The following is a 24,022-nucleotide window of genomic DNA, read 5'->3' as shown; positions in this document are numbered from 1 at the left end:
GCATGCGGAAGAGGCTGCAAAAGAAAGAGACTATACTTTAAAAAATAAAGAGGAAATAAAGGAAGCATGGCAGCCCGAAAACGACCGAATGTGAGGTAAGTGCGCACTATTAGTGAATTAGTTGCCAAATTGGCCCACTTATGATATCTATATTCATGCTTCAACTATGGATTTCATATATCTATTATTTACAATTAATTTATGGTCTCTATTATAAAATGATTATATAGTTTAATTAAGTATAATATGTATTTTCTTAATCTATAATATTCATTTTCTTTTTAATTTAGATTGGTCGAACATAAACAAATCATGTTCAATCTATTTAAAAAAAATTGATTCTTTTACTATGTCTAAGGATGTAAATGCGTCGGGTGAAATTTAAATTAAGCCAAGTTTTTATAAAATTAACTCGAATTGGTAAGCTCTCAAATTAAATCTTAACTTTGAACAATATCTAAACTGCTCAAGTTCCATTGAAATTTAATAAAAGTATGATTTATATATAATAGTAATCTAAAAATTCATATATTTAATGTCTTTTAAATTTTTAAATTTAAAGATATAAAAATTTAATATAGTAAGAAAGTAAATTGTTATTTTCTGTGTTAGACATTTGTTTAAACATACAAGCATAATTATTTTTAGTTGATGCTCAAATATGACCCAACTTAAAAAAAAAAAAAAAAAAACTCACATTCTTTTCACAAATTTTACTTCTTAGAAAGTTAATTTCGCCTCGGATTTCTATTCATTCTTTTATAGGATGTTCTTTGGCTGGTCAAGCTTTAGCTTCTGTATTAAAGAGCTTGGCTATTTGCTATTGAAAGACATTTCCACTTTGTAAGTAATTCAGCTTGTTATTTATTAATTTTTTTAAGTAGAATTAAAAAATTCACTAACCCAACTCATTTACACCTTTAACTACTCCTCGCATAGATGTCAATTTCTTATACAAATTTCTCTTTCACAAATTATATAATTAAGGTTTATACAAAGTTACAAATGCACCAATGAGCTGTAACTCAATCGAACAGCAAACTGCTAGATTGTGGATTCAATTTCTCCCACAAACGCTCCTCCTCTCCAATTATAAAAAAACAAACAAACAAAACAATGAGATCTCAGAATGAGATGTTTGTGAATATAAATGAATTTAAACATCTCATGCACAAGGCTATAAACAAATTGACCTACTCACGAATTGATCTTAACCTTCTGGATAATTTTTCGCATTTTAAATTTGACTGAAATCGGATCAAGCTCGAGTTGATCCGATTGCATTTGAACTATAAACTATTCTAGAAAACCCTTCATTGTATCTCTCTGCAACAGATGCAAAAGTCCCTTGAATCTATAAAAATACACAAGCTCACTCATACATAGATATATAGCAATGACAATTTGTGTATGCTTCATAACTTCATTAAATAAATCTTCATTCTTGACAACTATCTGATGCCAATTCAACTTCAATCTCAAATGAATCATTACTGTATCAATGCACCCAATACTCATCATTTTCATCACAAACAAATTGGCTAAAAATTACTTGCAACTTACCTGCAATCAATTATCACACAGACTATTCTTATTAACCACATTACACCCTACCCTAAAAAAATCATTTTAATCAACTTAAAACAGAATTTAAACAAATTTACCAACAACTAGAAGCATACTTCTATCCATAAATCCAAAACACACATCACAAAAAGTGTAATTAAGCTCAGATAAATGTGAACATATTTCAATTCCCAGACCTTTTACAAAAAAAGGTCTCATAGAGCTGGGATTATGTATTTATCATCCTTGCAGAAATAAAAAGATTATCATATAACAAAAACAGCAATTTAATTGAAACATGAAATTTAATTAAAATTTGTTCCCTCAGAAAAAGAATCGAATTAAGATTTTCAATCAAATAATAATCAGCATTAGCATGGTTCAAAAAATAGCATCACTGGGAACAAGGATTCAATCTCAAAAACCCTAACACTAATTAAAACTCAATTAATCAAAATACTAATGATTAAGCTCAGATAAATGTGAAAAGTTTCAATTCCCGGACCTCTTACAAAAAAAGGTCTCATAATGAGCTGGGATTATAGCATTTATCATCCTTGCTGCCACAAACAAAAAAATATTATAAAACGAAAACAAAAAATTTAATTGAAATTGCATGAGTTTCATTGGGGAAGACGATGACAATGAAGGGTAACAGAGCGATTATAAAGGAGGAGATAGTGGCTAGGGTTAGGGTTTAAATAAATCTTGTTGTTTTCCGATTATGCCCCTTTAAAAAATTTAATTGGGTTATGGATCTCAGACTCGAGTCTTGGGAGTTGATAAAAGGCCGGGTTTAAATATTACTTGAGCCCTTCATAAATGTTATGGACAAATCTAATGACTTAAATAGTATTTATCCTCAACTGTGCAATGGTCAATTCTTTCTTATTTCAATTCTTTTTCTTTTATCTATACTATATATAAAAGCACGGATGAGGGGGGGACAGGCAAATTTACTGAATAATCTTTTTCAGTCTATTACTAAATAAAGATTTTATAGTCATTAACTAATTAGTTATTCAATTAATCACTATTGTAATTAAAGTCCTAATTAGAATAGGTAGCTAAATTATCTCCAATTTAATTTTTTGTATGTAAAAAATAACTAAATTGTCTCCAAATTAGTAGGAATACCTATCTTTTAGTTTGATTTAACTACAAAATTAAAATACTGTATTTGGTCAATATATTATTATTTAAATTTCTATTTTATTATTTTTAATTAATAAAATTAAAATAATTATTTAATTATGGTTATTATAAAACCAAAAGAAAAATAAATTCAGTATGAAATTTTTTTTATAACCGAATATATTATATTTACTTTTATAAAAATTCTTAACTAATTTAATATTAATTATAAATAAAAAATTGATATAATTATAATAAATTTACTAATATGTACATTGACGAGTTACGTTACGAGCCACGTGCATAGCACGTAAAGCGAAACTAGTTAGAAAAAAAAATTGCAAACATAAAACTGGAATTTGAGTATAAAGAAAGAACTTGAAACTTAAACTATCATAAACTCTAAAAGTCCAAATAAAAAAAAATCAAAAATTGAATTCTTTATCTGTTTGTGTAACTAATTGATATAATCAACTTATTTCAAATATGGATAATAGAAATAAGATTTCATCATTTTAAAATATTTTACTTTTAAATTTTTTTGTTTATGGCCAACCTTTTAAAATTGCCAATTCTATTCTATTTTTCAATTTTTAATTGAGACTATAGTAATTGTTCAAACTAGAGTGAAAAAAAAGTTCAATATACCCTACATATTGCTCAATATTTTTCCAATTTGCTTTTTTATCATCAAAATTTTTAAAACATGATAGGTATATTTAAACTTTTTTTTCCACTTCAATTTAAATAAATGATTACAATTAAAATTTAAAATTGAGAGATTTGCTAAAATTGACAATCTTAAAAGTTAAATCAAACGAAAAAGGCCTAATGTCTTTAAAAACCCCGACCTTTTAGCCCCTTTTCAATCATACCCTGACGTTGAAAAATTGTCAATTTTACCCTATTTTGCATTTTTGTGTTTCAATTGTACCCTGAAAAATTAAATTAACGTCTTTTGCGTTTGGAAATTTGTTTAAAATATTCTCCATGTCTCGCATATATTAATTGTATATTTTTAAAATTTATTTAAATTTAGTTAAATTAATTAAGAATTTAAATTAGTGTTAATTTGATTATGGTTTTTAGTTAGTTTTTAAAAATAAAGGACTTATTTGTACTTTTTTGAATAAAAAAGAATTTAATTTCATGTTTAGACTTAATTAATTGAATGATTTCATCATTTAAGTAAAAAAATTAACAAAAATTAAAATATTGGGGTACAATTGAAAACGGAAAATTCAAAAGTGGGTAAAATTGATAAATTTTCAACGTCGGGGTGGAATTGAAAAAAAGTTTAAAGGTGAGGGGTTTTTGAGTGATTAGGCCAACGAAAAACGTTAAACAGATAAGGTATTTATGAAATGATTAAACCTATAGCGGCACTTTAAGGCCACTTGAGCATTTACAGTCGATGAACCAAACATGGATTGAACTGGACAATTCATATTTGATCCACCGCCTGTATATGCATCAGCAGGCTTAACAGCTGCCCCTAATTAAGAATATGTTATGTTTGGTTCACTTCTTATTTTAGAGTTTCAATTAGATCCTCATATGTGAAGAAATGTATCTAGAATATAGCAACTTTTAATCTATGGCCAACTTAAGCATAAGTCTTTGGCAAATCAAATACAAATTGATTTGATGTGCCATTTGATTATATGATATGTATTGGCATAGAAGTTGTTACATTCTGCATTTCTTACTTTGAATTTCATTGGAACTTCTAACCTGAATCAAATTTATAAAAAATTATGAATTCCGGCTAATTATATATGTGTATGTGTGTGTTTGCGGTTTTAATCATTTGATTGTTTGGATTCATATATCTCTTACATACGCCTCTTAATTCATTTTTACGGATCATATATAAGTCGTGTATGTCTAGGCCTAAAATTTTAATCATGTTTGATATATAAAAGTCAAACATGACAAATTTATAATATGAGTTGTACGATATGATATTTATATATATAATAAATACAATTCAAATCAAATTTTTAAAATATGTTACAATTATTATATTATAATTATATATAATATAAAATAATTAAATATAATAATTATTTAATTGTGTTTAAACGAGTTAGACATGTTTAACTCATTTAGATATGAAATTAATTGTATCATAAATAAATTACTTCGCTAGTGACTGAAATCCGTTTAGTTATATATTACGTGGTCTCTAAAATTATTAAGTTTGTTTTTATTGACCGATCTAATAAGTAATAATTTGTCAAACTTTATTAAGCAAAGAAGTCTCGTTTAAACCCACTCCAACTCTACTGCCCTTCAAAAACTCCAAGACCCACAAATACAAAATGTGCCATTATTAGATTGTTAAAATCTCAAAGCAATTCCAAACACCAAAAAAATATCTTATTTATTTTCAACTATAAATTCCTTTGGTAATAAACTAATTTGCAAATCAAGAAATTATTTAGATATGCATGTTACATAACCTGATGAACAACTCCTTCTTAGTTGAGCAATTAAATTGCGCTGAGAGACAGAGTTGGTAATACGCTCTCATGTCTTAAGCGATGCCGCGGGTTCGAGCCGTACTCATGAATGCAGCCATTTAAAGCTTGAGATCAGAGTCTGTCTTCCGTAAAAACCTACGCTACTCGAATGAGAATTAATTTGAATGTGCAAGACTTCAAGATACCATCTCATAACTAATATCCGTTTAGGAAATCTCATGGATCATGTATTAAAAAAATTGTGTTGAGAGACGTTATTGGACGGACGTTGATGCATGTGATGAATGAAGAAGATAGGCAAAACAAATATTATATTACATGTAAAAAAAATGAGAAATAAACTACTCTGATTTATACTTGTTGCTGATAATTTAACCTAGGCTTATTTTTCTGGCCATGTTATTGCTATGACGACATTTGATTTCTCTTTTGGCCATTATGACAACATGAAATGAAGGTATGACCGCGTTTCAGGATAAAATATGTTCTGAAAATGATTTCTCTATGTTGTGACCACATACAGCACGAAAATGATTCAAAACAATGTGTAGTATGTAGAAAGTTTTTTTCCCCCTAACTAGCGAAAGAAAATAACGTTTATGGAAAAAATTAATTTCACGACTTTATACCATTTAAACTATAGTTTATTGGAAATGTTTACAAAACTTTTTTTATAGAATATAAAATGTATAAAAACTCTAATTCATCAAATCATATTATTTATATAATTTTAATAATATTTTATAATGTGCTAGCTTTTTTATGCGTTGCCAAAAGAGTTCAATTTTATGGAAAAGAGGGAACACAATAGGTGGCATTATAGTAGTTTCGTAATTCCACTAAAGTTTGAGTTGTGTGATTTGGGCGGTTTATGAGTCTAAATTTATTGTAAACGGGTCACCAATCGTTACACATTAGGTTCGCTCGTGATTTACATCGTTTTAGGGCTACATTATATCGTTTGAGCCATTAAAATAGTGTTTTTGCAATGATGGCCTTTTCAAGACTTGTTATTTTCTTTTCTTTTTATGTTTGATTCATTTGTTTTAGTATTTCAACAACTTTATGCGGCAATAAAATGCAACTTTGATATATGTGAGACAATTACTAAATATTTCTCAAGTATCAGCATTTATTCGAATCAAATCAATAAAATTTAGAAGTTAATTATTGATATTATTTATTAATCAACCGATTTTAATTATCTTTATATTTATTTGTAACTTCCGCTATATCACTTTTTCTTACAAATAATTCAACGAATATAGTACTCTAATATTTTCAGAGGTAAAAAAAAATCAAAATCAAATTAAAAAATTTGATATTACTATATGATATTTGATTCTTGAACAAGCAATTAACGCTAATTTGCATATATGTCATTAATATTTAGGTCTAATTTCAATGCCTTCAACAATAAGCCCTCCTTTCAAATGTTGACCCTTCACTTCCTTCAAACTCATCTTCACTTCCTCGTTACTTCCACCGTCAACAAAGAACTCTCCCAGCTCAATCTCCGACCATCCGTCGTCTCTCTCCACCGGAACCCGCCCATCCCCTTTCACCGCCAGCATATGCGTCCGATTACCAAACATTAGTAACTCCATTTGCTGTTTAATGCTATCTTCACGACGGCGTAAACAGGCTGTGCCGCTCGACGTAATTTGATTGCCGACTTCAACTGATACCTCCGACGGTGTTAAATCAAGGCCGTATGCCCGGTCGGAGATTTTTAGTATTAGAAACGCTGCGTATAATGTTTTTTCCGATAGCATTTTCGTTTTGAGTTTGGATTGTATTTCTAGCCAGCATGTTGTTCTAAGAGACGCCACTTCAGAAAATCTGCACCAATCAAAAGCATACACGTGGAGACCTGATTAGTGACTTTAGTTGACTAGTTGCATTGCCGGAATTTATTCATGACCCAACTAATCAGCTCTCAGAAAATATCACATATTTTTCACTGATTTCTTGTTTTTCAGATATTTTTCCTTTTGGACCGACGAGCTATATCTCAAATGATTTCAACGTTTTTCCGCTTAAGCAATTAAAATATTTGGAATAACCATTTAATTACACGATATCTAAAGGGTTAAAATTTGTTTATGGTTACTAAATCATAAACTTTTTATATTATAATTATCTTATTATTATTGTTTCAGTTTTTATATTTGATAACCCAACATCTATATTTTGATAACTCTGTTTTCATTTTTTTTTTAAATGAAAGGTTACTATTATAATTCCGATCAATAATCATGTGAAAATAATAAAAAAAAAATGTCACATAATTTTTTATAAGCCACTTATATATTTATTTGCGTGAATTTACTGAATAATTTTCTATCATTGAGAACATGGAAATCATGTTACCGAAATATAAAAATTGAGACGATAATAACCGAAGTGTAAAACGCTTATAATTCAATAACCGTAAGAAACTTTGACCTCAATTTAAACTAATCAAGAACAAGAAATTTAGTTGCAGAAAAACAAACCTTGATTCAGGCAAAGAAACCCAGTTCCAGTACATTGATTGATTACTCCATGTTATATCAAGATCTCTTGCTGAAATTATATAAGATTTCTTGCCACTTAATTTCTCCAACTTCAACATCTGCATCAAAATTTATTACAGAGCAACCAAAAACATACTCAGAAAAAACTAAATCACAATCCTTAAACCTTAAAAAACATGTAACTAAACTACCTTTCGACCACAATCTAAGTAAACCGCGTCGCAGAGTCGACGAAAAAGCTCCTTTTTCGAACAAAAACGGAGATGAGTTGTAGATTTTTTGACAATGTCATGATAATCAGAAGGCAAGAAACTTTCCCAGACAATATCAGAATCTGCAGCTGATAAAAATGAAGTTGAGACAAGAGATGACTTGCAGACATCTAATGGAGATGTTAATGAAAGAATTGTGGAAATACAGCCTTCTGGTAAATTAGTAAGCTCCATTTGAATTTTAAGATTAATTTTAAAAATTTTGTTTTAGAAGATCTTGATTGCTAATACTAGATCATTAAAAAAATGGTTAAGACTTAAGACAGAGATAAGTATGATTTCATTTATATATAGATTAATGCTATTAGATCTAGTATTTTGGAATTATTTTATTATATGATTTGATGTAGTGACGGGTAACATATGATTTTTTTTGTGTATAAAAATTATAAGGTCAACTTGCAAAATCTAAAGGTTACTTGTAAAATAAATAGCTTTTATTTTTCAAAGGTAGAATATACGTCAGTAAAAACATTAAATAATTACCTCAAATTGATATAAAAATTAAAAATTAAATTTAAACCTGACAATTGATCTACTAAAAACAAAACAACATTATAAAAAATTTATAATGAAATTTTGGTAGCGCTAATATTCCGATGAATTTAAATGATAAGAATTCTCAAACGCTATTTACATTTTTAAAGTTTTCATCATCACTGTTTTTCAAGATAGTTTAATGGACTGACTATAATCTTAATGGAATTGAAATTATTAAACATGTTGAAACTCATAATATTTTTATGTAATTATTCTTAAATCAAATAATAACACGTCGAGATAAAATATTAAATTAAATAATATGTGTATTTATATAAAAAAAATGGTCAAAATTGTTGAACCGTTGGCTTGCAAAAGATTATCACGTTTATCGCACAATTAATTTTTTATATTGCTAAAACATGTTAGATTAGTTGTATAAACACAAAATTCCTGTCTTTACATGCCAAATGACCCCGGCACGCATTTAAGCATTACTTCTTTTAACTTTGCTCTTTACTATTCGAGAACATGAGGATATTTTAATTTAAATTACAAAAAGTATACTTTATAATAAGGTTTAATGGCAAAAAAAACCCACACCTTTACAATTTGTTACAATTTTATCCAAACTTTTTAATTTTTACAGTAATATTCAAATTGCATTATTTTGTTGCAAAAATAGCCAAATTGCACTTTTTATGTGAATTTTTTTAAAAAAATTTGCTGTTTTTTTGAGATTTTTACTATATTATTATACATCAAAAAATAATAATAGCCTATTGTAACAAAAAATGAATTTGGATACTATTATAAAAATTAAAAAAATTGGATAAAATTACAACAAATCGTAAAGGTTTGAGTTTTCTTTACTATTAGTTATAATAACCATTAAAGAAATTGATGAGTATACCGTATACGGTTAGTTATACTGCTCATAAGGCCCCTCCTACGAGTGTGCTGTCTTGAATCATTCATGATATGCATGAAATTTTAAACTATAAAAATTCATTAATTCTCTCTGATTTGAAAAAAAAAAATCAAATAAATAATTAATAATTTGTCAATCTTTGAGTCAATTACCTTTATTTTAATCATCAAAAATGACATTAGATTAATATGTAACTAATTTAATTAAGCATGAAATGTGCTGCTAAACTTACGTATAAAATGAATTATTCACTGGGACATCAGTTTTTTAATATATATATTTGTCAGATATTAAACATAAAGGATAATTATTGTTACTTCTATAAGATTTTATCCAAAATACATTGTCCATAAATTTTAACCTCCATGAAATTTTGTCCGAAATACTAATTTATCCATGAATTTTTATAAATATTTCGGCTAACTAATGAGAAAGTAGTATTTCAAATAAAATTTTATATTATCCCAACATAATGCTAATTAACATTTTAGTAATATATAATCACTATAAAATTGTCAAAGTCATAGATTAGTAATGCAAAACAACTAGTTTAATTGTCCAGAGGTATACAAATATACAATTATACTTGGAATGATTTTTTTGACCCTTCTGGACCGATGTTCAAGATCATAAATTGCTGATATCCAGTGTTTCAAAAGCTGGAATCAATAGTTCGGTCACCGGTTGAGTCGAACCAGTTAAATAAAATTATTTTAAAAAGTTCAAAAACAGTTTATGGTCTAATTATCGGTTTAACTGATTAAATTATCAGTTCAACTACTAATCCAAGCTGACAAATTACCGATTCAGTTTGGTTCTACCGATCCAATCCGAAGCTACATGTACAATTTAGTTAGACCAAATTTTTGATTTTTAAAGTCAATTGGACCAAACAACTTTGTGTGCTCTTAATTAAACCGGTTCAACTGGCATGTTCGATCCGGTTTTTTTTAATCACTGCTAATACTAATATTAAATGAGCAAGTAGGATCATTTGGAACAATCCGTAATCTAGACTTGACAATTTGACCATGAAAAATCCATAGTAAATCAAAATTGAGGGCCAAGTCAAAGAAAATCCACTTGAACTTGATAATAAATTAATCAGCCATCCCTGCCAGAACCCGGCCAATTGTCCATTTGTCTTGTCCCTCTCTTTTCTCTAGAGTTCCATCTTGAGGTGAGCAAGTCATTTTATTAACTTTAAATAATACTTAAATCTTAATAGAATTAATCAAAATTTTAAAATGAATCGACCACTTTCAGTTAAAATAATACATAAACTCTAATAACTAACAATAAAAATAAATATTTTATTAATTTAGTTAATTAATTTTCAATGCTTTTAATCATAATCTAATTAATTAATTATTGATTAACCATAATTAATCAAATTAATTAAATTTCTATTGTAAAAATAGATTGAATAAAACTATTTGATTTTTTTACATCATATATTTTTTTAATATATATTAGATAATAAAATTACGATCTTTATCAAATTTTAAACTTTGATATTTTTGGAGGTATACTATAAATTCAAAATTTAATTTTCTTATTCCAAATTAATGTATCAGTCTTATAGTATGGTAGTTCAAAAGAAACATTTTTTTTTGAGGAAGTTTCAAATTTATTTATTTTTTTGAAATCTTTAATTTAAATTTTTTCATAACAATTTAAATTGAAACACATTTAGCGAGAGCATTACACTAATACTAATGTTTTGTTTGTGAGGCGATCTGCGAATCGGGCGGCACATATTCTAGCGCATCATGTTAATTCTTGTTTAGGTCATCAAGAAAGTGTTTGTTATTTTTTTAAATTTCTCACAAATATAACTGCTTCTGATTTAATTTAATAGAATCGTCTCATCTTTAAAATAAAAATAAAAATTGAAACACATTTTTGTTGCTTAATGCAGATAGGTTTGATTGTGAATATAGGCCCACATACGGCCCGCCCAACTTACCAGAGCCTGGATTAGGGCAGTGGTACACAACACTGTAGTCTGTAGTCTGTTCTAGGCTAGACTTTCAGCTCACCTACAAACACGAAACAGCGTCGTTTTACCAGAATTTGAAACTCCTAATCCGAACAGCACAGCCACAGACATTCTGCAGATACTCAGGATGATGACTCAGGAATGAATGTTATTACTACACCGAAAAAACTGTAAGAATTTCAATCTTACGTAATTCTGCGTCAGAATTGAAACTTTTCTTACACAATTTCTATCAGACAGCACTCAGAACTTCAAATTTCTCCAATTTTGAACTCATTTCAAATTAATGGCACTACTAACCCAACACTCAAACCCCATTAATCCATCACCCTCCACTGCATATACTAAGTATTTAAATCCTAATTCTTCATCACTTCCATTTCCACTCAAAATTCAAACCAACAAACACTTGTTCAGCTCCATTGTTCCGTTAAGAACTTGCAATCTTCAACACCCGTTGCCAATTTTTTCAAGAAGAATGGTTATTCCTGCCGTATCTGGTATCTGGGATGCCCTCTCCGGCGGCGGCAATAATGTCCGTGACGCCGTTTTGGCAGTTACACGGGGAATGGAACTCTTTAGACAGGTAACGCATTTGAATTTTCTTTAGAACCAATGCTATTAATTCTGTTCTTTTAGGCGTAATTGTTTAAAAAATAACGAAATTTAGCATGATGGACTTTTAATTTTGACAATATCAAACATCTCACTTTTATATTTTTGCACTTTTAACACCGAGTGATTTTTTGTTAAAAAATGTTGACGTGGACGCCGGAATAGTGTTTATTCCGGTGCCATATTAGCATTTATTTGACAGAAAATTGATAAAACTGTAAGAAAATGAAAATTTGTATTAAATTGTCAGAATTAAAAACACACCATGCTAAAATTTATAATTTTTAAAATAATTAAGCCTTTTTTTAGTGACTAATGTTTTCTTGTTCTTCAGGGTGATGTTTCAGGGTCTCTAGTGGAATTTGATAAGGCAATGGAGTTGGATCCTCGTCAAAAAGCTTGTAGGTTTATTGAACTTTTTGATCATTTGTTTATTGGGTAATTGATTCTAAGGTATTCAAACTATCGTTTTCATTTTCATTTTGGTGATCAAACCATTTTTTTTCATTTGGTTGCCAAACTTTCATTTTTTTTAAGGAAGACTTTCCGCCAAAAATGCTTAGATGACGTAATTTATTTAGTTTACCTAAAAACTTGTCATGTATGCATTATTTGGCCTAAAAATTCACCTCCAAAATGAAGAAAATTATGCATATGTGACAAGTTTTTAAGATAAATGTAGCACAATCTGATTACCACTTGTCAAAATCCGGCTTCTACTTTTGCATTTTAATCGAAAAAAAGTCATCTGAAAAAAATGAAAGTTTAATATAAAAAACAAAATTCAATCACCAAAATGGAAAAAAACTATAGTTTGTGTACCCTCAGGATCAATTACTCCCAGTTTATTTATGGTTAATTTTGAGAATGCCCATTTTCACAATTGCATAATGATGTATGATTATGTGTCTGGTGCTTCAACTTAGATCTTTGGCAAAGGGGCTTATCACTTTACTATCTTGATAGGTACTCATTTTGGTCTTTGTAAATTTATGCATTTATGCTTTAGTTAAGTTTGGTTGTTAACAATGAATAGTGAGTAGTTTCGTAGAGAATAAGGCTTTAGTTAAGTTTTCTATCAATAGGTTTGAGGAAGGAGCCGAGCAGTTTCGGTTTGATGTTGCACAAAATCCAAATGATACAGAGGAGTCCATATGGTGCTTCCTATGTGAAGCTCAGCTGTATGGAGTTGATGAGGCAAGGAGGCGGTTCCTTGAGGTATAATGGTCATATTTGACATATAGCTAATAATGCATAGAATTTTTAAGGGTGAATGGGTGATGAAGATAATTCTAGCTACTTAAAATTTGAAAAGTTGAATGTTTTATCACCTTAATGCATATATTTAGTTGTATGTAGTCTTTCGGTAAGTAACTAAGATCGATGGCAAGTTTTCTCAGCATTTCTGATTGTTGCTCTTTGAATGCAGGTTGGCAGAGATCGAAGACCTTATATGCGAGAAGCTTATAACATGTTTAAAGATGGTGGTGATCCTGAAAAGGTTAAACTGGTTATCTAACGTCAAAAATATACCATTTTCCGTGCTAAGCATGAAACCTCAAAGTGCATTGATTAGGCTGTTTTAGTCTATCTGATCTACAGAAATAAACACATGATGAAAACATATCAAATCCACAGATTCGTCAATTAGTCCTCCGTATTATGTATTTGATATTCTTCATCTTTGTCTGCTTGCATTGTGTAGCTTGTTGCTGCATTTCCAGATGGCGGCGAGTTTTTTTATGCTTCTTTATATGCCGGGCTTTATTATGAATCTCAGGTCAGTTCTCTTTTTCCAACTATCGTTCCCTCTTTCATAATGGGTCGATTCCGAGCATTACTACAGTTTTTTAGTCTTATCATATACCATCCAAGCATTTTTAGGCTTTTAGAACTAGAATTACTACCATGATTACATATAATAGAGTGCTTAAACTTGGAAACTCATCAGTTAATGTCACCATTCGTTTCGTAATGGAAATAGCTTTTCGTTGCTATATAGGCTGCATATGATGGATTGCGGAACTAAAAGCAGAACAAATATTATGAAAATTACAGTTGATTATGATTCTGTTTGCAGAACGAACCAGATGCAGCCAAATTGCATATAGTTGCTGCTTGTAAATCTCCTTACGGACAAGGGTATGAGCTCGGAATTCATATACGTACGTGCAGCGTTTCAGAATTCATATAGCATTGTGATCTGTGTTTACTGTTATTTTCAGGTCTGATTATATGGCTGCTCTTGCCAAGGTCCATTGTCAATGTCGGAACTGGAGCATCGACTGAATACATTTCTCATGTGCAGGTAAATCAAATTTTTTGTCAGACAAAATTTAAAAACAGACAAGTATATTTAGTTATGTCTATCCATACTAATTTGTTATCTTGTGCAGGGGCGAAGCTAGAAACTACTTCAAAGGGGGGCAAATTTTATAATTTAGTATCAATAAAAGAATAAAAAAATAAGGTGGTCAATATGTACTAAAATAAATCTAATTTGCATAATTTAAACTGATTAGTATAATAACACTAATGTAATTATTTTCGGAGAAGGCGTTGAATTGACCACTATTCTCTCAAGGGGCTTCGCCGCTTTGTAGATAAAGCTGCCAAGTATAAAATATTCAGCATCAAAATATTAGAACTTCTGTGAGAATATTCTTTGAGTAATTCGATTGATGCCATTTTATGTGCTCTAACTTTTGATGGCAATCCATTTTTTGCGTTACATAATCAAGCCTCAGTGCAGACACTAATACAGTCTATTATTATTGGCCAAACACATATTTGGGTCCCTGCACTATTATTTTTTTCCAACTTAAGTCCCCAAACTATAAAACGTTTAAAATAAGTCCCTGTACTATCAAAAGTCTCTGATTTAAGTCCCTCCGTGCCATTCCGTTAGAGAGTGAGATACAAATGCTTGACTCTGAGATTGGTTGTAGTTAAAATTTATGAAATTAAAATTTTGAATCCTTACACTATAATTTTTTTACCATTTGAGTCCTTGCACTATAAATCTAACTTAAATTTTTAGTTACTCAAAATTAACTAATTCAAAATAAATTAATTTAGTTAAATAAAATAAATATTTTTAAAAATATGATATTTTAAAGATTGCGAGGTAGATGAACAGTTTTAATATATTTAATTTTTTTATAAAAATAAAAAATTAATAGTATAAAATAAAACATTAATTGTATAAATAAAAAAATTATTTTTATTTAATTAAATTAATAAATTTTAAATAATCAAAATTTTAAATTTAATTGCAAAAAATTTATTAATAGTTGGAGATGATTCTAGTTTTGGAAATGCTAAAAACATTTAATAATTAAAAAGAAAAGAAAATAAAAATTATTATTAATATTATTTAAATTATGTGATAGAAGGACTTACAATTGATGTTTCTAATAGTGTAAGGACTCAATTTGGAAAAAAATGATAGTGCAGAGACTAAAATAGCATTTTTAATTTGTAATTGTTAACGTCATCCACATTCCGTTAACTTGCGCAACGATAGAGACTTAAAATAGATGTTTTTAATAGTGCAGGGATTTATTTTAAACGTTTTATAGTTCAGGGACTTAAGTTGGAAAAGAGTGATAGTGCAGGGACCCAAATATGTGTTTGGCCATTATTATTGATTAGTTTGAATGTTTCTATATCATTTATGAGTCCTATTCTCTACTTCATTCATCATTCCACTAAGAATTAAACCAAGAGAATATACCTTTTGCAAGATTTTCATGGTTATATACATTTTAAACAAATATTGACACTAATCTATCCTAATTTAAGTAAAATGTCTAAATAAGGTAGGCATGGGTGAGCGGCGGTCGGTTAGGCTAATAACTGAATGATTTAACCAAAATTGAATTATTATATCTCTTTATCTGAATCGACCAATTATTAATTTTAATCAAAACTAATTTAATTGAATTGCTTAAAGTTTAAAATACAAATACGTGAAAATTGATGATAAAATAAAGAATTACACTCAAAAAATTAAAATTCATAATTTATACAATGTTTGGTCAACTAAAACCTTATAATTGTTAATCATAATTGAACTAAACTTTTTTATTGACCGACTTTTTCCCCCGATAATTTTATTGACCGAAATCAATCAAATTTAATCGATAAATCTGTTAAATCGATAATTTAATGAAGCCATACATTATGTTTGGCGATTTTCCCGTTGTGGGTGGAATATGGAATCATCAACTGCCAAAGATGCTAATTAAACAACTATAATTAAACTAAATAAACCAAGTTCATGCACATGTGGAGATTCTTTTGAAAGAAAAATAACAATGATGGGTCCTTTTTGGCATATTCTTTATTTGTAGGCACCAAAAGTAGGATATGCTGAAAGTGATTCTCTTACAAGTTTACAAGAGTTTCCCATGCTAATTCTCAGTTATGGACTCCAAATTATCCCTCATGACACCAAATAAGCCAACACATTACGAGGGCAATTTGGTAATTTCTCCTCAATTTGGACCAAACTGAAACCTTAATCCGTAATAAATTATTAGCTTTGCAATCATTACATTTATTTGATTAAAAACATTAACCATAATTAGAAAACCGCAGCTTCAAAACTCCACGATATTAAATCCTGAACATACACGTACACAAGACCCGTCAGATCTGCCACATGTCACTTAAACAACTAAGTTTCACAAAAATCCTGTGTCATTGGATGTGACAATCTTCCAAGAAAAACCGGTATTTTAAGTATTTAACCGTATAAAACAAATTGCTTCCCTCCCTCTACAAAAAAAATCTTTATTTCTTCCTTTGTTTTAAAGTGACCGGAAAAAGGACATGCCAACAACATTTTCCGGTGACTGTCTCGACGGAACCTTGGAATGTCGGCAGTTAATGAACCACTATTGGACGGCACCGCCGTGCCTTCTTGTTCTGATCCTACAATATCGCTACATCAATCTTATTCCTTCAGAAACTTTCCTCAACTCTGCTGGATTTTTGATGAGCTGCCGACGGCGACGGTTGTTTCCGTTTCGAAACCGGAGACCGGAGATATTAGTCCGATAGTGTTCTCTTATACCATTGAAATACAATATAAGCAGGTAGTACTGAAAATTTCAAAACTATTTTTTTTTAAATTTCTAATTGCATTGCTAAAAGTGTTCGAGAATTATTGATTTCAGTTTTTAGTTCTTGTGTTTGGAATCTCGTAGTTAGTAAAATTCAATTCAAGAAATGAATTGAACGGAAAGGAATTGAGCGTACGACCTAGCAGATTGCATCCCATTTGAGCTATAGCTCATTAGTATGAATATAGAATTTAAAAAAAGGTTAATGGCAAAAAAAATTACGAACTTTACACGTTTTCTCATTTTAATCACGCAGTTTAAATTTTTTCATTTTCATGCACGAACTACCACTTTTTCTCAAATTCATACACGGTGTTGAGGTGGCACTCATTCATTGGTGTAAAATGACCTCCACCTCAGCAAATTACACCAATAGAGCCGTGACACGTCAACACCATGCATGAATTTGAGAAAAGATGGTAGTTCGTGTATGAAAATGAGAAAATTTAAACTGCGTGATTAAAATGAGAAAGCATGTAAAGTTCGTGATTTTTTATGACAATAACCCTTTAAAAAATTTATAGTATTGTCCACTTTAAAATTTACATTTCGTTAATTTTGAACGTCTTACAAATTTTTAGTTCAATCTTGCCCATGTTATAAAAAATTCTGAGTCCGCCACTGCTCTTTACGAATTCCCGAGTAATTGATGAGCATATTACTTTGTTTTTTGACAGTTTAAATGGCACTTAGTGAAGAAGACTTCTCAGGTTTTGTTCTTACATTTTGCTTTGAAGAAACGGGCAATTATTGAGGAATTTCATGAGAAACAAGAGCAGGTTTTGTTTTGTTTTCGTTTCATCATTCAACATTCTTTTTACTCTGCATTGGCTATAAATTAGCATTTGTATTGATTTTTTTGGGTCTAATTGGACAGGTTAAGGAATGGCTACACAGCTTAGGAATAATAGATCATCAAGTTGCAGTCGTACAGGATGCGGATGAACCTGATGATGGTGCTCTTCCGTTGAATCAAGAAGACAGTGTAAGAAAGAGGTGGTTTCTTCTGATTCTATATCCCCATGCTGTTTGTTGTTTTCCATTAATAAAATTCCGTATATGTGGTTGTAGTTTTTGATAATGTGGCTTATTATGCAGAAATATTCCATCAACTGCTGCCTTACCAATTCTCCGTCCTGCTCTAGGAGGTCAGCAGGCAATTTCGGACAGATCAAAAGTAGCAATGCAGAATTATCTGAATCATTTTTTAGGGAACATAGAGATTGTAAATTCTCGAGAGGTGAGCATAGACTAATTTACTTAAATCCTCATTTTATGCTGTTTTGTAAACATGTGCAAATTTTCATGAAACGAACCTATACAGTTTGACAAGGTAGATTTGGTATGCAGGTCTGCAAATTTTTGGAGGTTTCTAAGCTGTCATTTTCACTTGAATATGGTCCAAAGCTAAAAGAAGGCTTTGTGATGGTGAATCATCTATCTAACATTTCCGCGAGTGATGATAATGTAGGATGCTGTCCATGTCAATTGTTCAACTATTGTGATAACAACTGGAAAAGGGTAAATTTTTCTTTTAAACCTAAGTTGAGGTCATTTTTTTTGCTTCATAAGTCAAGAATTCCTCAATGTAATTATCTACAAGCAAAGGTAAATGTACAGATTTATGAAAGATAAAAGAAACTTTAAGCTTCAGTTATAATATTGGATCAAGTAACTTATGTTAGACATATTTGAATTATTTTATGAATTAGCTTTAACGAGGAAATTTGTTAGAAAACAAGTGGACTAAAAACTGTCTTTTTGCAATTCGCACATTCTTTGTTCTGGTATTCTATAACTTCAGCTTATATCGTATTCCACTTCTTCCGAGTGCAGGTGTGGGCTGTTTTAAAACCTGGGTTCTTGGCCTTCCTGGAAGATCCTTTCGACACCAAACTATTAGATATTATTGTTTTTGATATTCTACCAACCTCAGATAGGAATAATAAATGTCAAGTATTTTTAGCAAACCAGATAAAGAATAGTAATCCTTTACGTTATTCATTTAAGGTGAGCATTTTTATCACTTTGGTTTTGGAGCATAGTGTATTTGAGATTGAATTATTAATTTTCTTTAATGTTATTGGATTTGGATATTGCTTATAATTTTAACTTCTTGTGAAAAGGTTTCTTCTGGAAGTCAGAGCATAAAAATAAGAACCACTAGTAGTGGTAAAGTTAATGAGTGGGTATCTGCAATCAATGATTCAGTTTTAAGGCCTATTGAAGGATGGTGTCATCCTCACCGGTATGGTTCATATGCTCCTCCAAGGGGTTTAACGGAAGACGGGAGTCAAGCACAATGGTTTGTAGATGGACAAGCAGCTTTTGAAGCAATTGCAACAGCAATCGAGAATGCAAAGTCAGAGGTTCACTTCTTTCTCTGTTATTAAAATTCATTTGACATAAGTGAGTGAGAATTGGAAATAATGTCTAGTGATGTTATCTATGTGCAGATATTTATTACTGGCTGGTGGCTTTGCCCTGAGCTTTATTTAAGACGCCCTTTTGATAGTCATTCTTCCTCTCGGCTTGATTCTTTGCTAGAAGTTAAAGCTAAGCAAGGTGTTCAGGTGCTTGTAATAGTATTTGTTGTGATTATTACTTATGCACCTTCTCTGATTTTGTCCTTTGACACTTTTAGATTTCTACTCATTTGCTATTATCCTCACTACGAACATTGCATCTGCAAAAAAAAAAAAAAAACTGTGACACCAATAGTGATTGTAGATTATTGAGTGTCTATTGTGCATCTTTGTGATTAACAAGAATCTTTTATAACTGGAATTCAGTTTTAACTTCTATATTATATGACCATGCAGATTTATATTCTTCTCTACAAAGAGGTTGCTATTGCTTTGAAAATTAACAGTATGTATAGCAAGAAAATGCTCCTCAACATTCATGAGAATGTGAGGGTATTGCGCTATCCAAATCATTTCTCAGCTGGCATCTACTTATGGTATGCAGTCTGTTGACCTAGTTGATCTAGTCTTATCGATATTATCATTTTACATGAATTGAAAATGCACTTTTGGAAAGGAAAAAATGAAATTAGCATTTTCTTATCTATGTTTTTATCTGACACTTCCTTCAAATAGATTTCTTCTATATGCTCATTGTTCAGTTATGTTACGTACAGGTCGCACCATGAAAAACTTGTAATTGTTGACTATCAGATTTGCTTTATGGGAGGATTGGATTTATGCTTTGGTCGCTATGACACTAAAGAACATAGAGTTGGTGACTGTCCTCCTCATATATGGCCTGGAAAGGACTATTATAATCCAAGGTAGTTTTCTTTCTTTCAGAAAACAATTAGAGACCACCATTATACATCTTCTGAACTTAAAGCTAAAGTGTCTAAACCAATTAAGGTGCATCTCTAAAATTTGCCTAATTACTTGTCTTGCTATTCGTGAGGGAGATGAGCTATAAGTATACTTTTTGATGAACCTTCAGTAAAAACAAATGCACTATGATATCTTCATTTTCATTATGTGCACAAATAGAATTCCTGAGCTTATTTTTGCTTAATAGTTTATAGATGGTTTGTCTGCAAACATCTAGACTAACATTTCTAGCATATTGATTTGCTAGAGAATCTGAACCAAATTCTTGGGAGGATACCATGAAAGATGAGCTTCATCGAGGAAAATATCCACGTATGCCATGGCATGATGTCCATTGCGCTCTTTGGGGACCAGCTTGCCGTGATGTTGCTAGGCACTTCATTCAACGCTGGAACCATGCTAAGGTGTGCATTTTCACTTTTCTAATGGTGTGATTCTCTGCCTCGTAAAATTTTGTATCTGACACAGTTCATTTTCCTTAGAGAAGCAAAGCTCCCAATGAGCAAACAATTCCATTATTAATGCCTCAGCAACACATGGTCCTTCCTCATTACATGGGAATAAGTAGAGAGATAGACATTGAAAACAAGACTGCAGGAAAGAAACTGAAAGACATGGCTAGAGAGGATTCCTTCTCGCTATTTCCATTGCAAGATGTACCACTATTATTGCCTCAGGAAGCTGATGCACCAGTTCCTTCTTGTGAAAATAAGAATTTTAATTGTCTGGATCAACAAACTGGATACTGTGAAAATTTCTCATTCTCCCTCCATAAATCCAAAGTAGAAAATCCAGTTCCAGGTACAGTGCCGAAAGGATTTGCTGTTGAAGTTAATTCTTTGAATATTCAAAGAAACTCTCAGAAATCAGAAGTATGTTCAGTAACATCAGAAGAAGACGATCATAATATTTCTTCTTGTGGACAAGTTGGGCCGCGCACTGCATGTAGATGTCAGGTTAGACCCCTTCCATGTACCTTGTAATAGCTCAGTGATAAGGTTTAACAGCTTGAAACTTCAGTTATAATACCAATTTTAAAGCCTGCAAAGGAAACATACAGTGATGAAATTTTCTGCAGTGCAAAAAACATTCTCATGGAGCTATAGTTGAGCTTGTTTACTCTACTTCCCTGCGTCTCATGCATCTAATTTAAAATTCTTAGTCTCTGTGGTTTATTTTCCACCTATGTTTGAGGATACGTGTGATTTGTAGGTTATTAGAAGTGTTGGTCAATGGTCTGCTGGAGCCAGCCAAACTGAAGAAAGCATCCATAACGCCTATTGTTCTCTTATTGAGAAAGCAGAGCATTTTATCTACATAGAGGTATGTGAACCTGAGAATTCGACTGGAACCTTTGTATGATGTTGTTTTAAAAAGCATACTTTTGGATTAATCGATGATGGTGCGGATTTCTCTTTATACCAATCTGATTTTAGAACTAATATATTGTCTTTGTACAATCTAGAGTTCAATGCTAAACTGAAATTTCTGTTTCCAGAACCAGTTTTTCATATCGGGTCTTTCTGGAGATGAGATTATACAGAACCGTGTTCTGGATGCATTATACAAGCGTATTTTACTCGCACACAAAGAGCAGAAGTGTTTTCGTGTCATCATTGTTATACCACTCTTGCCAGGCTTTCAGGTGCAACTCCTGATTTTCTCTGCTACCTGTCAATTTCGAAGGTAGAATCTTATGCCATTTTCTAATATTTTGACATTCCATCAACAGGGAGGTATAGATGATGGTGGGGCAGCAACAGTTAGAGCCATAATGCATTGGCAGTATCGGACGATTTCCAGAGAAAAGACTTCGATATTGTATAACCTCCATGCATTGCTCGGTCCTAAAATACAGAATTACATCTCATTTTATGGTCTGAGGACATATGGTAGACTTTACGAGGATGGTCCAATCGCCACCAGTCAGGTATTGTCTACATTTTGTTTTGCTTTACCTTCCGTTTCATAGAAATGGTTGGCTTATAAGCATAACTGAACTATAAAAGTAAGTGTTAGTTATAAGATAATGTTAAATTTTCGTTTTTTGTTTTCATTTTCATGCAGGTATATGTACATAGCAAAGTTATGATAGTAGATGATTGTGTTGCCGTGATTGGATCGTCTAATATCAATGACAGAAGTTTGCTTGGATCAAGAGACTCAGAGGTATTTTTCACTATCAATTGAATATATTGTGCATCAGATTCAGCACAGAGTTGGAATTTGGAAAAGCCTTATATTATATAATGGAGAGATGTTAATTGATGTAATTGTCTCAGATTGGGGTGGTCATCGAAGATAAGGAGTTTGTCGACTCAACCATGAACGGAGAGCCCTGGAAAGCTGGAAAGTTTACATATAGCCTGCGGTGCTCACTGTGGTCAGAGCATCTTGGTCTTAATGCAGGAGAGGTCAGTGCACCAAAGATCTACTGAAATTATTTTTAGCATACTTTATAAAGTTCATCAGCAAATTACACTATTCTTCCTTGTTTCAGATCCACAAAATCAGTGATCCTGTAGCAGAGACAACTTACCAAGATTTATGGTTAGCAATTGCAAAGGTGAGAACAAGAGTTACTATGTTTCCACAAAAGTAATATGTTTCCTCATGCGAATGTCAAACAGACATCAGTCTAGAGCAATATCGCATGGAAACTTCCGGAGTGTTAAGTTTCCGCATTTTGTTTCCGTTTCCCGGAAATGCTTTTATAACTTTAGAACTCTGTATTTAAAACTTTTTCTTGTAAAATATGCTGTTCCGCCGTTTTATAACTGCAGTGTTATACATCAAACAGGAAAATACAGAAATCTATCAAGATGTTTTTGGTTGTCTTCCAAATGAAGAAATTCATTCAAGGTACGTACACTTGAATTTGATGTAATACAATGGAATTATTCCATGATATTGCGTTTTCGACTCAATTTAATACAAAATGTAAAATGCAGAGCTGGTGTGAGACAAAGCGTGAACTATTGGAAGGAGAAGGTCGGTCACACCACCATCGACATAGGAATAGCTCCGGAGAAGGTCGAATATGAAGAGAATGGAGAAAAGAAGGAGATAGAAACAATGAAAAAGCTAAAAGAGATAAAGGGGTTTCTGGTTTCATTTCCGTTGGAGTTCATGCGTCAAGAAGATTTAAGACCAGTGTTCAATGAGAGTGAGTTCTATGCATCTCCTCACGTCTTCCATTAATAACTTCAGCCTCAAGAAAAAAACTGAAATTAACAGAAATGTTCAGTTTTAGCTTTTCACCTATTTGATGGCCGCATTGGCTTTGATGAATTCCTTTTATAAATAAATAATAGTTCCACTTGAATAAGTATAGTAAATATTGTTTGTATACATAAATTTTCTTTTGCCTTTATTCAAGATAGTTGAAGCCATTTTTGTAATTCACTTATTTCCATCTTTAATTTTTAAACATCAGCAATCACACAAGATTGTTTATTTTTGCAGTTTTTTTTTTCAGTTTAGAGAGATTGTATCACATTTTCATTTTTTAAAAAGAAGTCTCTGATTATCAGAC

The 24,022-nt window shown here is 30.9% G+C and overlaps 3 protein-coding genes and 3 non-coding genes across 7 annotated transcripts; 2 read left to right on the top strand and 4 right to left on the bottom strand.

Annotated features, from left to right (window-relative positions):
- Positions 1–1,721: 1,721 nt before the first annotated feature.
- LOC126676048 (small nucleolar RNA snoR69Y) lies at positions 1,722–1,823 on the bottom strand. Its single transcript, XR_007640223.1, has one exon. It is a non-coding gene; the product is annotated as a small nucleolar RNA snoR69Y (small nucleolar RNA).
- A 60-nt stretch (positions 1,824–1,883) lies between these two features.
- LOC126676050 (small nucleolar RNA snoR53Y) lies at positions 1,884–1,971 on the bottom strand. Its single transcript, XR_007640225.1, has one exon. It is a non-coding gene; the product is annotated as a small nucleolar RNA snoR53Y (small nucleolar RNA).
- A 59-nt stretch (positions 1,972–2,030) lies between these two features.
- LOC126676049 (small nucleolar RNA snoR69Y) lies at positions 2,031–2,134 on the bottom strand. Its single transcript, XR_007640224.1, has one exon. It is a non-coding gene; the product is annotated as a small nucleolar RNA snoR69Y (small nucleolar RNA).
- A 4,340-nt stretch (positions 2,135–6,474) lies between these two features.
- Positions 6,475–8,246, bottom strand: LOC126673492 (F-box protein PP2-B15-like). Its single transcript, XM_050367657.2, has 3 exons — positions 7,897–8,246; positions 7,685–7,803; positions 6,475–7,028 (listed from the first exon to the last, which is right to left on the bottom strand). Exons 1-3 carry the CDS (start codon positions 8,149–8,151, stop codon positions 6,569–6,571), a joined length of 834 nt encoding a protein of 277 aa, XP_050223614.1. The 5' UTR covers positions 8,152–8,246; the 3' UTR covers positions 6,475–6,568.
- A 3,173-nt stretch (positions 8,247–11,419) lies between these two features.
- Positions 11,420–14,707, top strand: LOC126673493 (uncharacterized). Of its 2 annotated transcripts, XM_050367658.1 has the most exons (9): positions 11,422–11,976; positions 12,340–12,406; positions 12,932–12,971; positions 13,091–13,223; positions 13,435–13,506; positions 13,711–13,785; positions 14,086–14,147; positions 14,231–14,313; positions 14,402–14,707. In XM_050367658.1, exons 1-8 carry the CDS (start codon positions 11,677–11,679, stop codon positions 14,292–14,294), a joined length of 813 nt encoding a protein of 270 aa, XP_050223615.1. In that variant the 5' UTR covers positions 11,422–11,676; the 3' UTR covers positions 14,295–14,313; positions 14,402–14,707. The 2 variants fall into 2 exon arrangements, 1 of the variants encoding a protein (XP_050223615.1); XR_008790479.1 differs by lacking the exon at positions 12,932–12,971 and having other exon boundaries at positions 11,420–11,976.
- A 2,068-nt stretch (positions 14,708–16,775) lies between these two features.
- On the top strand, positions 16,776–23,951 carry LOC126673489 (phospholipase D zeta 1-like). The gene is made up of 20 exons (XM_050367652.2): positions 16,776–17,107; positions 17,812–17,913; positions 18,012–18,130; positions 18,233–18,374; positions 18,485–18,655; positions 18,971–19,144; positions 19,261–19,503; positions 19,591–19,707; positions 19,957–20,096; positions 20,277–20,426; positions 20,735–20,891; positions 20,970–21,443; positions 21,700–21,810; positions 21,986–22,132; positions 22,220–22,417; positions 22,555–22,656; positions 22,770–22,901; positions 22,988–23,053; positions 23,288–23,349; positions 23,439–23,951. Exons 1-20 carry the CDS (start codon positions 16,886–16,888, stop codon positions 23,686–23,688), a joined length of 3,279 nt encoding a protein of 1,092 aa, XP_050223609.1. The 5' UTR covers positions 16,776–16,885; the 3' UTR covers positions 23,689–23,951.
- Positions 23,952–24,022: the final 71 nt, after the last annotated feature.

This window comes from Mercurialis annua, linkage group LG3, assembly GCF_937616625.2.
Source record: "Mercurialis annua linkage group LG3, ddMerAnnu1.2, whole genome shotgun sequence".
In the NCBI taxonomy this organism is placed as follows: domain Eukaryota; kingdom Viridiplantae; phylum Streptophyta; class Magnoliopsida; order Malpighiales; family Euphorbiaceae; genus Mercurialis; species Mercurialis annua.
Note: the sequence above shows the minus strand (reverse complement) of the source record. Positions and strands in the feature narration are given on the sequence as shown.